The 14,033-nt window shown below is 51.0% G+C and overlaps 4 protein-coding genes across 4 annotated transcripts; 3 read left to right on the top strand and 1 right to left on the bottom strand.

Moving 5' to 3' along the window:
• Window positions 1-208: 208 nt before the first annotated feature.
• MAA_05488 (uncharacterized protein) lies at window positions 209-3,839 on the top strand (the record flags this gene model as incomplete). Its single annotated transcript, XM_007823486.1, has 3 exons — window positions 209-261; window positions 516-640; window positions 919-3,839. The coding sequence occupies 3 exons, from the start codon at window positions 209-211 to the stop codon at window positions 3,837-3,839; spliced, it is 3,099 nt and encodes a 1,032-aa protein (XP_007821677.1).
• Window positions 3,840-4,991: 1,152 nt separating this feature from the next.
• MAA_05489 (Oxoglutarate/iron-dependent oxygenase) lies at window positions 4,992-6,107 on the top strand (the record flags this gene model as incomplete). The annotated part of the gene is made up of 1 exon (XM_007823487.1): window positions 4,992-6,107. The coding sequence occupies one exon, from the start codon at window positions 4,992-4,994 to the stop codon at window positions 6,105-6,107; it is 1,116 nt and encodes a 371-aa protein (XP_007821678.1).
• Window positions 6,108-6,399: 292 nt separating this feature from the next.
• Window positions 6,400-8,024, bottom strand: MAA_05490 (uncharacterized protein; the record flags this gene model as incomplete). Its single annotated transcript, XM_007823488.1, has 3 exons — window positions 6,400-7,499; window positions 7,566-7,877; window positions 7,940-8,024. The coding sequence occupies 3 exons, from the start codon at window positions 8,022-8,024 to the stop codon at window positions 6,400-6,402; spliced, it is 1,497 nt and encodes a 498-aa protein (XP_007821679.1).
• A 417-nt stretch (window positions 8,025-8,441) lies between these two features.
• Window positions 8,442-9,177, top strand: MAA_05491 (uncharacterized protein; the record flags this gene model as incomplete). Its single annotated transcript, XM_007823489.1, has 3 exons — window positions 8,442-8,558; window positions 8,686-8,895; window positions 8,944-9,177. 3 exons carry the CDS (start codon window positions 8,442-8,444, stop codon window positions 9,175-9,177), a joined length of 561 nt encoding a protein of 186 aa, XP_007821680.1.
• Between the last annotated feature and the right edge of the window lie 4,856 nt (window positions 9,178-14,033).

Below are 14,033 nucleotides of genomic sequence, written 5' to 3'. Positions count from 1 at the left end.
ATCAACAGCTACTGTTACGAACAATTCAAAGCAATTTTTAAATCGCACTGCTCTTTTACGGTTTTTTGATGCTCTTAGCACAAATTCTTTGCTCTTGCCGTTACGACACTTTTCACAAAACGATTTCACCAATCTGCAACGCGCTTGCCCTGTCACTTTTCGATTACTGCAATCGCGTTCCAAACACCCGATTTCGTAGGCCGACCTCATGGACGCGCCTACTCCCCAAATCTGGGGACTTGGGCTCAAGCCCAAGATCAGGTAAGTACACGTTCATGATGGAACATCTAGACATTTATTTCTTGAATTCGGGAAACTGACATGGCGCGTCTCACAGCTTGAACCTGCCCCCGTCTTTCGTTATCTTCTTCCCGGCACCTGACAATGGCACTTCATCTTATGGAAAGAATTCTACCGGTCTTCGCTACACAAATCTGTATGAAAATCTCATATCAAATTCCACAAGTGAATTACGTCATGTGACGGCTGAACTTACTGACTGTTGACATTTGTAGGTCTTGGGTTGGCGTCTTACGAGCACCAATCCCCTTCCAAAGAGAACCAGCATGGCACCGCGTCCCTACCGAATACCTCCCTTCGCAGAACACCAATCTTACCCGTATTGTCATGAGACGAACATGTCACCCACAGCCACGTCTATATGGAACTCGCTTTTTCGTATCTGGAAACTCGGAAATTGCTGCCACCAAGCGCATTGCGGCCTGGACAGAACCGACAAAATGCAAGATGCCCCCGAAGAAGTCTCTCAGACTCAAGTCATTCAAACCAAATGAATTTCTTATCGCATTTTGTGGCGGACCTGAATCCGAGGCTGAGACGACTCATTTCTTCATGAAAGCAAAAGGCAAGTCTGTTGACAAAGTCTCTTGTTCACGTTTGTACTAACGAGCTATCCAGTGGACATTGCCAATGGAATCCTGGAGATCGACCCAGAGCTTCTTCGCGCCGAGCTCAGGTTTCTGCAGACCCAGACTCATCGCTCAACTATTCCTGCGAAGCGACGCATTGCTGGAAACGACTGTATCGAAACACATGGGCTCTGGGGCGGATACAAGCTGATAACATACACCGAAGTCCTTCATCTCACTCGCGTAGCCACTAACAGGGGTGGCACACGGATTACGTTTTTGGAAGGTTCCATTACTGATGTGGCCTACAATTTCAAAGAGATGGGATGTTACAGCACCCGAGAGCGAGTTGCGATATGTGGCGAACGACCCCTGCCGGTCATTGCAGATGAGCCTGAACCTCTGAGCATGCTTGAGCTTGACAAGTTCCAGGACGAGTCGGGCAAATCGCCAACCAAGAAATCACCGCTTCCCATTGAACCACTCAAGGCCTCTCCTCGTTATTTGAGCGATACTGTCATCAAGCTGATGCCTGCGACGAGCCCCCAAGTGGCCATTTCTCCTGTCAAATCTCTTGGATCACCTTCCACACCTTTTGTTGATTCGCCTTGTTCAATTGAAGCTACCCAGAGCCCTTCGCCACTGGCTCGCGTCATCGCTCACGGTGCACCCTCTTCACCACTTGCTGATATTCCCTGCCTGTCTCCCGGCCCGACGAAGCACTTCTGTGCACCCTCATATGACTCTTCGTTCTCGAACTTGAACAACACTACGAACCTGTGCCCGTCACCTCAGCTATCACCAACCAAGGTCTCCGAACCTATTGTGCAGACACCTTCGAAAGTGTCCAAGGCGGAACCTTCAACTCCTCTTCAGACTGCTACTCCACAGCAGAATGGCAAGGCTGGTCTGGGCCTAGTCGAATCCATTCCGACATCGACACCCAAGCTCGACAAATCCTCTCTGCAACCGATTTCGTCTATTGATTCAGCTCAACTGAAGTTTGGGCCCTCCACTTCATCTTTCAACGCGCCTACCTGGCTCAGTAGCACTATTACTAGTAGAGCTAAACAGACCACCAAAAAGATCACTCGACGCAACAGTGAACCTGTGACTCGCAGCCTCGTCCGAACACAGATTGCCCGACGACAGACAATCTCGCCTCGCAAGTATGACTTTACGAGCGAGGGTGTCTTTGTGGCACAACACGAAGCTGCCTCCGATGGTCACAACCCTGTTCCTATGAACTTGGGTCGAACTCCCGAAAAGCCAGCTTCTTCCGAGCCTGCCTCGACCATGACGACACCTGCCATTTCTTGGGGCAAAATGACAGGTCGCAAGTCTGGCGACGGTGTCCAGAGCACACCCGCTCCAAAGCGAGCCGGGAACAAAGACGGCATGCGCAAAATCGACGTGCGCCGACATCCCAACATTTTTCGAGCTTCTGGTCCTTCTCCCGTTTCCAGTCCTCCGGCAATCAATCGTTTGGCTGAGATGGCTGTCGAATGCTGTGGTGGCCAGGCTAAGGTCATGGTCACCGAAGAGAATGGCAGGCTCGTTGTTAGGTTTAAGCTACCTACCGAGTATGCATACTTGTTTCCCAATAATCAGGGCATGGACGAATCTCGCTTCACCACGACCCCTTCTTGCATATCTTCATCACCACGAATTACCTTCGAAGAAGTCAACGAACTTGCCTTGACAAACGGCCAAGATTCGCCACGAACTGAGCAAGCTATCTCGCCTTCTTCGATGCACAATGAACACATCATCTCAGCCGTATCGGACTTGGCCAGTCCTCCTGTGGTGACTGTCGAGGAGAATCAGGGCCCCTCGATCACGACTCCATCACCCGAGACCAAACTGAATACTTCATTCACACCAGTCAACCGATCTATTTCCCACGACGAAGCAGTTTCACAGACGTCGCCCGCCTCTGCTCATCAAGAGCTTCACGCTACTTCAAGTGGCAGTTCCACTCAGCATGGCAGCCAGCCTGCTCAACAAAACCATTACGAAGACAGCCCGGGACGCGACTATATGAGAGACTTTATCAAGCGAACTCATCGAAACCGCCTTTCTACCACAGAAACCGGATCTCCTGTTGCGCCAGCAGTGAGACGTGCACCACTCGGGATTAAGAGTCCCAATGTCGAAAGCCCCCAGAAGGGCAAGCGCAAGGCAGACACCGAGAACCAAGACTCTGACTCTTCTCTGAAGACATCTATTGCTCCTCTGCCTAAGAAGGTTCGACGAGCCAACAATCCTGGCCCAGAGAAGAAATCACTCCCCGATCCAAAGGGAAAGGCCCCCGAAGTTGGAACTCAGAACAATGATACGAAGGCAAAGCCCATTTCGGCTACAAATGGTGGCACAACCACCGACAAACGCAGTGAGGAGGAACAGGCGGAAACTGGCACGGGATATCGCAGATCTACTAGATTGCGAGGACAGCAGCCTGGTTGCACCGCCAAATCATCCATCCCAACCCCTATCAATCTACGAGGTCGACCCAACAGTGGTCGTGCTGGATTCAACCGCACTCGAAATGAAGAAAAGGAACTCTCCAACAAGACTCGCAAGAACACTCTCAAGAATAGAGGCAATGCAGAGTATCCCGCACAGGTCTTGGCTAGGTACCAGGAAAAGGGACTCGGCGAGGAATCCGGCGAAGCAAGTCGTGATCCCGAAGAGCCAACTAAGGGAGCGAATGGCCGCAAATGTGTTGGATGGAAGACTCCACTCGAAGCACACCAAGGTGAAGATGCTAAGAAATCCCGCATCGCCACCATGAAAGGCAAGAATATTGCAAAGGCAAGTGGCAGTGGCATCGCGAAGCCCACGCGAACCATGACCGCACAGAAACAACAGCGCACCGCCAAGGTTGCAGCAACTTTGGGGATGTCCCAGAATGGAACCCCAGCAAAACCAAGTAGAGTTACACGATCGTCGACTCGAGTTCGAACATGAGCAATTGCATAATTACGATGAAAAGCAGGAAGAAATGAGGCGTTTGTTGTTTGTTTGTTTCCCGGATTTCTGGATATCCTTATGCTTCGTTTCCTTGGAGTTTTGCATATTCTTTATTGCTTTCCTTGGTTTTGCCTCTGCATATTCTTTATTACTTTTCATTACTTCTGTTTCTGCATATTCTTTATTGCCTTGCTCTGCTTCTGTCTCTGCATATACTTTATTGCTTTGCTTTGCTTCTGCTTCTGCATATTCTTTATTGCTTTTCCTCACTTGTGGTTCTACATATTCTTATGCTGCTTCGTCTTACTTGGACCTTTGTCCATTGTTATCGTTTATTGAGCCGGGATGACAGCATTTTGCCTCTTAGAGATATATTTTATGATTGCATACAGGCATTGCGACGGCGTTGAGTTGGATGGCATGAAAAAAATTGGAGCATTTTTTATGGTGTTGTCGTGGCAGGGAAAGATACCATTATTATTAGTTTTGTTGTTTGGAAAGCATGGCGAAAGGCGAACACTCGTTTTCTTGAATATCAATACTTGGATAGGTAGAACAAACAAGGCAATTGCCCTCTGTAAATGGAGTCTCTCATAGCAAGTGACATGCTTGTGATCCATCCATCTCATCTATATTGGCATCCGTCAGCTCGCGAGATTCCGCCCGCGCTAGCCGAAGGGGTTTCTGACTCCGAGGCTGTCAACGCATTCGGTGTCTGCAACATTCGATAGGTAGTATGCAAAGATCTCAAGGCGGTATCTATCCGAAGCACGTAGCCAAAAACTTTGGAGAAATCAACTGTCATACCAACAATGGCGTGGCCAGAGGCCACTCTCATGCACCGGCATTACCCCCTTCTCCTCGTATATCGTGTGATATCAGCGCAATCGTACACAAAGCATCTCCCCGTACCTGCACGTTTTGCCTAATAAAGCGCAGCCTGCTGCGAACAGTGTTATCTTGGCGGTTGCACAATCATGGGACCCCTCGTCTTGTCCCACGTGAAAGAAAACTGATCACCTGAGTCGTGATACTACGGACTGTGTGCTCGACGTATATATATTTAGGCGCGGAAATGACATTATATGGTGGAGCCAGTCCGAGCCAAGTCAAATAAATTGCATCTTCAAGAGGGAGAAATCACAAACAATGGTGAATGAGCCGAAAACGGTTCAGCTCAGACTGGCATCTGGACAAGAGCCCGTTACACGAACTATTCTTCAAACTCCACCTCGAGACGCGCTGCCATCAGAAATACCCGTGATTGACATTTCCCGCGTCTTCAGCCCTTCCATCGACGACCGGCGTGCTGTGGCCAGGGAAATCGGAGATGCCGCTACAAACATTGGCTTCTTCTACATTTCCAACCATGGTGTGCCCGATGCCGTCATCGCCGGTACCTATGAAACGGCACTTGCTTTCTTCCGCCAGGACCTGGAGACAAAGCTGAGGGCAAAGATCGCACCGAGCCAGGGCAAGATATCAGGCTATCGCCCCTTTGCCTCTCAACGGATAAACCCCGATGAAGGGGCCGACCACAGAGAAACCTTCTCCTGGGCGTACGATGCTACGTACGACCCGGAGATGGACGACATCAACGCGGTCCCGGAACATGCGCGCAAGTACATCAAGGCGGACGAGTCTCCCTGGGAGGCGACGTCGCAAATGCCCGAGCTCAAAGCCGCACTCGTCGCCTACTTCCAATCTTGCCTGGGGCTGGCAAGAGCCCTCACGCGCTCGTTTGCTCTCTCGCTGGATCTCCGGGAAGACCATCTGGACTCCAAGGTCAAGTACCCTGACGTGATGATGCTCCTGAACTACTACCCCAAGAAGGAGCCGCAGCCACCTGCAGGTGCGCGGAGACAAGTGTCGATGGGATCCCACACCGACTTCAGACTGTTTACTATCCTGTGGCAAGATTCCACAGGCGGGCTGCAGATTCTCAACCGGGACGGGCAGTGGATCAACGGCCGGCCTGTTCCTGGTACGTTTGTAGTGAATATTGGAGACTTTCTGCAGAGGATCACCAACGATCGGTACGTGAGCACTGTGCACAGGGCGCAAAGTCCGAGTGGTGAAGAGAGGGTGAGCATTCCGTTCTTTTGGGGCTTCGGCCTCCACGAGCGGTGTGGTGTTTTGGAGAGCTGTGTCGGCGAGGGGGAAGGGCCGAAGTACGACGAGATTAGCACGCAGGAGTATGTCGCTAGTAGGTCGCGACAGTTGATGACCTGGGGAAAGGAGGCGGACGGGGGGAAGAGTAGTTGATGGACGACTGTGATGGGGTGTCGTTGGGTTGATGCGAGGTGTAGACCTGCAAGATGCTGCGGATATGAGAACACTGCGTCGCAAATTGGTGCGGGAGGATTGTGCACGCGACTTTGAACTTGAGTGCATCTTCTTTCCGAGATGGTTTCATCTGCTTGGTATCGGGGTGGGAATGCAAGACGCGCAGCATACATTCTTTTTGATGGTATTAATACTCCAATCCTTGTAGCGTCGTCCCAGATTTTGGTGTCACTCATACACACGGAGAATACAAAACGCCATCCTGTGCTCGTTACATGACTTCAAACTTTTCTTCCATGTCCACATCGTCTGTCGGCCGTGAGCTCGCCATTGTCGCCCATCCCTGACGAACGGGGACTTGGGACGTCTTCTTGCTCTGTTCAGCTCCCGCCGGCTGTACAGGCTTTGATACTGGTTCTGGTTTGACCTCTTCTTCTTCTTCCTCTTCTTCCTCTTCTCCCTCCTCTCCTCCTTCCTCATCGTCATCATACTCTTCTCCATCTCCATCACCATCATCATCATCATCATCATCGCCATTCTCGTCACTAGAGTCTCCGGATCCTTCGCTGTCCCCTTCGCTACCAGGATCGTAGTCTTCCTCATCTTCGTCCTCGTCATCTTGTAACTGTTGTTCAGCCTCGAGTTGGGCTTTCTCTAGCTCGGTCCCACCTTCAGCATTGCCACCTTCAGCTTCATCTGAGCCTTTCTTTGGGCCCCTGTTTTCAGCAAGTTGAAGCTTAGCCTTTCTTTGTTCTGCCATGCTTCGATCCTGCAGCCGGTTGCGCTTCACGTAATCGTCAATGCCTCCGTAATCCTGTTGATCCAACATGCCAAATTCCAGTTCCTCGTTTGGTTCACCATCTCCCGAGAAAGTCTCCACAACCATGTTGAAAGTAATTTGCAGGATATTAGTGTAACTGATAGCAGCAATGCGGTTCAATGGAATGAAGATCAGGGGCTTCTTGAATCCCCACAGGATCCCGTTCTCAAGGAAGAAAAGATACCCGTCCTTTGAACCACGGAAGCCACTCACATGCACAGCCCTTTCATTCGGTCGGTGGGGCTGGCGAACAACGCTGTGAAATTTGTTGGGATCTGCCGAGATGATATCATGAGCGTTCCCAGCAGCTCGCAGCCTCCTGTCAAATGCCCAGTGGAAAAGTGACTTGTAAGTGTCCGATACCGCAGCAGCAGCTGACGCTTCGGTGCCGCCAATGGTGCCCTCTTTTGGCGCCGTAGCGGGAACTGTGAAGACTAACGGCTCGACGGTCGGTGGATTGGTCCTTGACGGGAGGCATGTTGCTCGGGGGAAGAGAACATAGTTGTGTTGTATTTGCGCCTTTTCTGGCACAGGCAAGTAGAAGAGGTATTCTATAAAAAGTCAGGGGTCTCGAAACTTGATCCCAGTAGCAACAACGCTGGCTCGCAAATGCCTACCGATATCCTTCCAAGCGTATGTTATGCCTGGAATAGGGGCAGTTGTTCCAGGAGCCCTGGCGTATACAAAGTTTTGAGTAAGGCATATCTCGAATTTCTTTCTTTGGGGGACCGAAACGGATATCTCCCTAATATGCAATAGCACGGGCTCATCAGAAGCGTTTCCAGAGCTCACTTCTGCCTGTTGTGTACCATTTGCATTCATGGGAGTGTCGACTTTCCGCTTTTTCAGGGCGGGCTCGCCACCGTTGTGTAGTTGGTCGTAGACGTGGCCGGCGATTTCGTTGAAGAGAGCAATGCGTCCAGGCGAATCTAATGCCGCGATCAGAACCTCCAATAATAACTCGGGCATTGCTACGGAGCTTTGTGCTTACCGGCGGCTCGGTTGATCCCCTCGATAATATCTGGTCGCGACTGGAAGATCAGGCCAAGCCTCTGTGAATCAAGGGCTGTAGACATGGTAACGGGTTCCGTGCTTGCCAATTGACTTGTACAAGCGTGGCAAAACGCGATGGAGAAAGCAATTAAGTGAGCTGGTTTGGGATTAAAGAAACAACATTGCAATCACGGCCATGGCCAGCGCGGCAACAGAAGAAAGCGACTGACGTCGGCGCGAAACCTAGATGATTACATAAGAAATTTTGGGTACATTTTGGCCCATGACGGAGAGATGCAGAGCTCGATGGCCGACCCACGAAGTTGGGGCTGCCCCGCGGAGGGGTCCATTGACATTCCATGCATCCTCAGATCTTCTTGAAGTCAATACGCCTCGCCAACCATCTACCGCCGCCATCAAACACCATAAGAGTGCTAGAGAATATCATCTCGTCTTAGGGAAGGATTGATTTGGGAATAAGACAAGTCGTTGGCAGAGCCATGTCGGCCCCGTTCCCCAATCTTTACACGCATAGAAAGGTGGCCGAAAGCGCAGCCAAAACTTGTGACGTTTGCTACAAGCCAAGCACTTCTGTTCTTATTACGCCAGACAAGAAGGTAGGTTCAGATAGGTTGCGTGTTGTATGTTCCTCGGGTGGTGTTTAGACTGGGTTTAACACTGATGTAGGACTTTTTCTATGTCTGTCCGTCACATTTAAAAGACACATACTTCTGCACCCCAAAGATTGACGAAGCCGCACTCAAGGCCAAGCGCGAGAAGGAAATAGCTGAGGAGACCGAGAAGCTAAAGAAGGAATACGAGGAACGTCAACGCAAAAAGAAAGAAAAGGAGTCAAAAGATAAAGACAAAAAAGACGACAAGGAAAAGGACAAGGACACTGATAAGAAGGATAGCAAAGACGAGGAAAAGGCGGCTGATCAGTCGGCTCAAAAAGTGTGTACTTCATGGGCTTTTTGCGTTCATCACCTGACCTGTCGATAGTCCAAGGACGAGGGATCCGGCACATCAAACGAAGAGCCTCGTGTCTTTGAACTCAAGAGGTTTGAACTCTGGTTGGCCTCTGTTTCATGTATCTATCGCGCTAACCATGTCAGTGCATTTTACCAACAACGGCTTCAAAGAAAACGACAGGTTGAAGCTGCAAAGAGAGATCGAGAGCGGGTCTCCCAACCTGGATACTTTCCATCTGTTCCATCTGCTCCCCCCGCCAAATAATATCATGTTGCATCGTTTGCACTCAGGAACACATGCCAGAGGATGACTTGACCATGCAGAAAGCAAGAGAGCTTGTTATGGGGCATTAGCAAGGTAGTAGTCGCTACAATTATCTTCACTCAGTCGGCTTGCATTCTCATGCCTTTCATCATCAAGGGTTGTGTAGGGGCCTAGCACCGCAGCATTTCATGAACTATCTGAATGACTGGATTGTGTTGCTTCGGATTTCGGACAAACATAGAATTTTAAGATACCCAAATTTGACTAATCGATTTAGTTCCACAGTCTTCTGACTCTTCTCTCATGGGCGCCAGGGCTCCTTTATCACTTCTCAGCGACGCTTCGGCAAACTTGTTCTTTTAGCAGTCTCAGACGGATATCAATTTCAAGGAAAGGCCGCATTCAGTTTTATATGCTAGATGATACTCAAACGTAGTGTCTTGTGAGCAGTTCATCTCAATCGATGACCCCTGCGAGGATAACAGCTATTCGCCTACGAGATTGGCGACCGTGCCCAAAGTCTTATTCGATGAAAGAATCTGATAATCAACAATGAGATGTGAACTTGCTTTTTACCGACCAAGCTTCATCAGATCGGATGGCGCTGATGCGAGAGATCCTGGAGCATCTAGGCGAATCGGTACTCAAAAGCTGACTCGTGGCGCCACATTGCGAATGCTCATCCGTTGCACTCTTCACTTTACAGCCCCCGAGACCTGAACTCCATGCGCAACTTAATGACGAGCTTCAGGCAAAAAGGACAATCTAGATTACACTACCAAGGCCATGAGAAGGACACAGAAAAGTTGGTCGCGCTCACAAGGCAAAAGCCTACAGTGGCCTTGGCTTTATTCGGCCCAACTTTCTTTTCTTCCGACATAAGCAGACCAATATCGTCTTACCCGACCGAGGCTTCCGGGAATCTAGCATCAGAAGGGATGAAGTAATTTTTCACCAATTGAAACAGTGAGTTTTCAAATCGCTATCGACAAACGATAGAGTACATCTTTTGATATTCCCTTCCCACCGAAATGTGGCGGAAAGCTGAGAGTACCCTGATATTTTTTGACGAGGACTTGAAAGTCTAAAGAGACACTAGCTGCCTTGCTTGACAAATGTTGACGGACAATTTTCAGCTTCAGCAAGCCACCCCCGAGGAGGATTCTGTCACAGCTTTCCCACCCTCTTGGGTCGCAATTGAAAACTGCGAGTTTAGGCAGCGTTTTCCTCGCAGCTTGCATTGAGACATTGCGCAAGTCCCCGAGGCCACCTGTGATGGATTTCGCTTCAAGACTTGAAGAGCCCGGCTTAACGCAAGGGGCAAGGCGTGGGATGATGCACTTTGGCATGCATGCTTTGCTCCGGTGGCCAAACAGATGCGATTCCTCCCCGACATGAACCTGGGATTATTTGCGCACCAACAGACCGCAGCTTGCAAGGATTCTGCATTTTGATGGCAACAGAAGTCCCCCAAGTACGGCACCTGCTCCCGGACTGCTACTGTCGGCCGATTCAATTTCGAGCTGTTCCTGGGACATTGACGGTGGAAGTACTAGCCCGCCCGAGTCACCGTACCTCAGATAACTCCCCCCAGAGGACCTTTAGACTTTGCGCAATCAACGGTTAAGCGTGTCTATTACCACACAATTAGTCGCCTATCAAGCCAAGTCAGAGAATGTATGCTCAATGAATAGATTACTCTATCTTATTGTGAGCAGCCGATCAATAGGCAAGGCCAGAGAACGCTTACTCAATCCTAGATAAAGCCATATGCTAGTTATGGAGAATGTTGGCGCTGGCCGTCCGATGCAACCCTACTATGGCGATTGTTGCCTCTTTAGCTTGGCGCTCTGGCTGCAATCTAAAGCCACGGCTATCACAAGCTACGGCCCACATGGCATCCTGCACAGCTGATGGCATGCGGCTTGCTCTATGGGTGCGTTTAGTTTCCTCAATCCATTGATGATGAAGTGTGATCCCAGCAGGTGGGGGCCTAAATGGTTTCCAGAGAGCGATCCGTGTGTCTGTAGATGACATCTTGCGGATGAAAGACGACAACAAGGAGAACCCTGCTACGAACAAGCAAAAAAGAGGGAGTATCTCGACCTCCATCGAAAGGTGCCACAAGACCGGGCTCGTAGGCTCGACGCGTGTCCAGCAATTGCTGATTTGACGGCTAATCAGGTTGGGGAGTTGCTCCGTCCCTGCCGTACGCAACTCAGCCGGGACAGCCCAGCAGCTCAACACATGCCTCTTTCGAGCTCTTGTTTTGCGACTGCCGTTTGACTAGGTACCCCGGCGAGGAAACGGCTTGCTTGATGGCTGGCCCCCGAGAAGTCTTAAGGCGCAACAAGGAGCCCGCGCGGACAATTCAAGTGTGCGTTGCGGCTATGATGATCCTCCCAAGGTTGAATCACCATCAGTATTAGTCGGGGAGGCTTCGATCTCAGCTACTCAGACAGCCCACCCCGCAAAAGATTGTAGCTTCAAGCCCCGTCCCACAGAAGAAGATGTATCGAAAAAAGAGTCCTTCAAGGTTCCAAGTAAAACCATCACTAAGCTTACTCCAGGGCCTCGGCGAGACGTACCCTACGAAGGGGGCTACATCTCCGACACTGGAGGATCGGCTGAAAGTCAAACTTGTGATGTAAGTCAAGTGAAGAAAAACGCATTTGTACTCGGGCAACTTCAGGCATGCGTTTGTCTGATGAAAGCCACCACGGCTCCAACGGTTGACACGTGCTGCTTCTCGAGTCCCAAAGCTGCGTAGCGCTCGCGTCAAGCACGTTAATGGCCAGGCTAACTTGGGCAATTTGAACAAAGACCCTGCTGCTATCGTTTCATGACGGAGACAATGCCACCCAAGAACAGAGCTCATTGACGGGGCTTGTTGCTCATGATGCCGGGCTACGTGGAACGGCAAACAGGGGCAACCGGTGCTTGCATAACGGAGCACCGTAAGGGTAGCAATATTGGGCTTAAATCTGATGTTGCCGAGAATTGCCAAAGGCTTCTTTTCAGAGTTCTACAAGGCGTGCCGAGCGAAACAGTGAAATGTTTGTAGGAATCCCTTGCCGTGCTCACCGCTTAGTGTATGTTCCGTTCTGTATAGACGGGCGAGGGGACACGTCGTTGTTGTCAAGATAGACAAAGGTCAAGTCCGATATAGAACAAAAAGCTATCTACTAATACGCCCCTTTTACCTTTTTCTTTTCACAAACAGAGTAGTCCGCCTTGCAAGCTTGGGCGCCTGCGTAGCGAGCATATAGACTGTTTCTCCAAGCAGGCGTGAAACTGAGCATCTGAGTTGACACAGGCAAAAGCGGCACTGAGAAAAGCATCCAAGTCAACGGGATATAAGGGGCCGGGCATCAAAGCCCGTGCCGTATAGCCGTGGGAACAACCCTCCCGACTATATTGGAGAGTCCTGTCCAAGCGTCACTCGCAACATGATGCTTCTGCATGTCCGGAGTGCCAACTTCAGGGCAAGTCAGGCAGTCTTGCTAGCACGTGCAGGCTCATGTGTGTCAAGTCCCAAGCAGGAGGCTAGGGCTTTTGCTCGAGAGGGGGGCGTGTGCTTGTTGTTGAAGCCGGAGGAACAGGTACTTGGAGCGCATGTACCGTCGACGATGGTGTCATGGGTAGCAACGCAGCTTGGCGATGCTGCGGGGCCCAACCGCCTGGCCGGCATGAGAAGAATGCTGCTATTCAGTCTCCGGCAACGAGAGAGGTGAGGTGGTGGTGAAGGAGGTGGGAGAAGGCTGAAGGAAATCTATGAAACACGACGGGCGGGGGACGCGCACATGAAGCGGCCCTTCACCCAACACCCTTGCGTGCTCTGCGTCGCACGTTCGGGGAGTCACTCATCATGACACTGCAGTGGCTGGCATAGGGAATGGCCAGCCCTTTGGCGGATGCTTACTCTGAGGATGGGACGAGGCTGGGCGCAGGCTCGACCAGCGTAGGAGTAGGGGCACAATCTGCTTACGGCAGTGGATCTCGTCTTCATGCATCATCACGCGCGCTTATGTTTGCGAGGAGAGACACGGCATCGTGATGCCTGAGATGAGATTCAACCTAACCGACCTAGACGCTCCCAGGATCCTGTGGCATGGGGCCAGCGTGGCTGTTGGGCCGGAATGACAACTTGCGCAATCATGATCCTCTTGACTCGGGAGGGGGGAAAGGCTGCACTTCTCGTTCGCCAATATGCAGTGAGATTTAAGGCTCTCCAAACCCTCTCTCCTCTCGGTTGAGCGTGATGGGATCTCGGGACCAACCGCGTGTCTGCTGACGGACTGGTACGCCCCCAAACAAAGATTTCCGGATGGCAGTGTCTTGCTCTCGCCAGCACCACTAGATCCGGATCCGGATCTCGGGCAATGGAATCTCACGACAATGATTCAATGTTGACGGGCGACGAGGCAGCGCGTGCTGCGGCAACGGCTGAAATGGAGAGGCATGGATGCGACTCGGCCGCTGTCAGCGTAGCTCCCTTGCTTCAGGACAGGCATAGCGTCGACCTCGTAGGGCAATTGGTAGTGATTCCATCGAGGAAACAAAACCCCTCCCGGCCGCTAGCCTTGTCACACTAATAACATAAGCATATTGAAAGGAAGGGACCGGGGGAGGGGGTGTCCAACATGGCCCTGGCCGCCTTGTGAATACAGAAAGTTCCGGTCGTCTAGTCATGACGGATTTTCTGTAGTTGCATTGATGGACGGACGGAAGGGCCGCTGAGACGACAATGGCATGACTCGATCTAATAGCCTCGAGAATCACGCCAAGAAGACGTCATTTTTTGCACTAGGGCGTCGGGGAATTATGCATCACGTACTCACAACTTGGCCGGCTGT

The sequence above is a fragment of the Metarhizium robertsii genome, assembly GCF_000187425.2.
Source record: "Metarhizium robertsii ARSEF 23 chromosome Unknown MAA_Scf_2, whole genome shotgun sequence".
Taxonomy (NCBI): domain Eukaryota; kingdom Fungi; phylum Ascomycota; class Sordariomycetes; order Hypocreales; family Clavicipitaceae; genus Metarhizium; species Metarhizium robertsii.
Note: the sequence above shows the minus strand (reverse complement) of the source record. Positions and strands in the feature narration are given on the sequence as shown.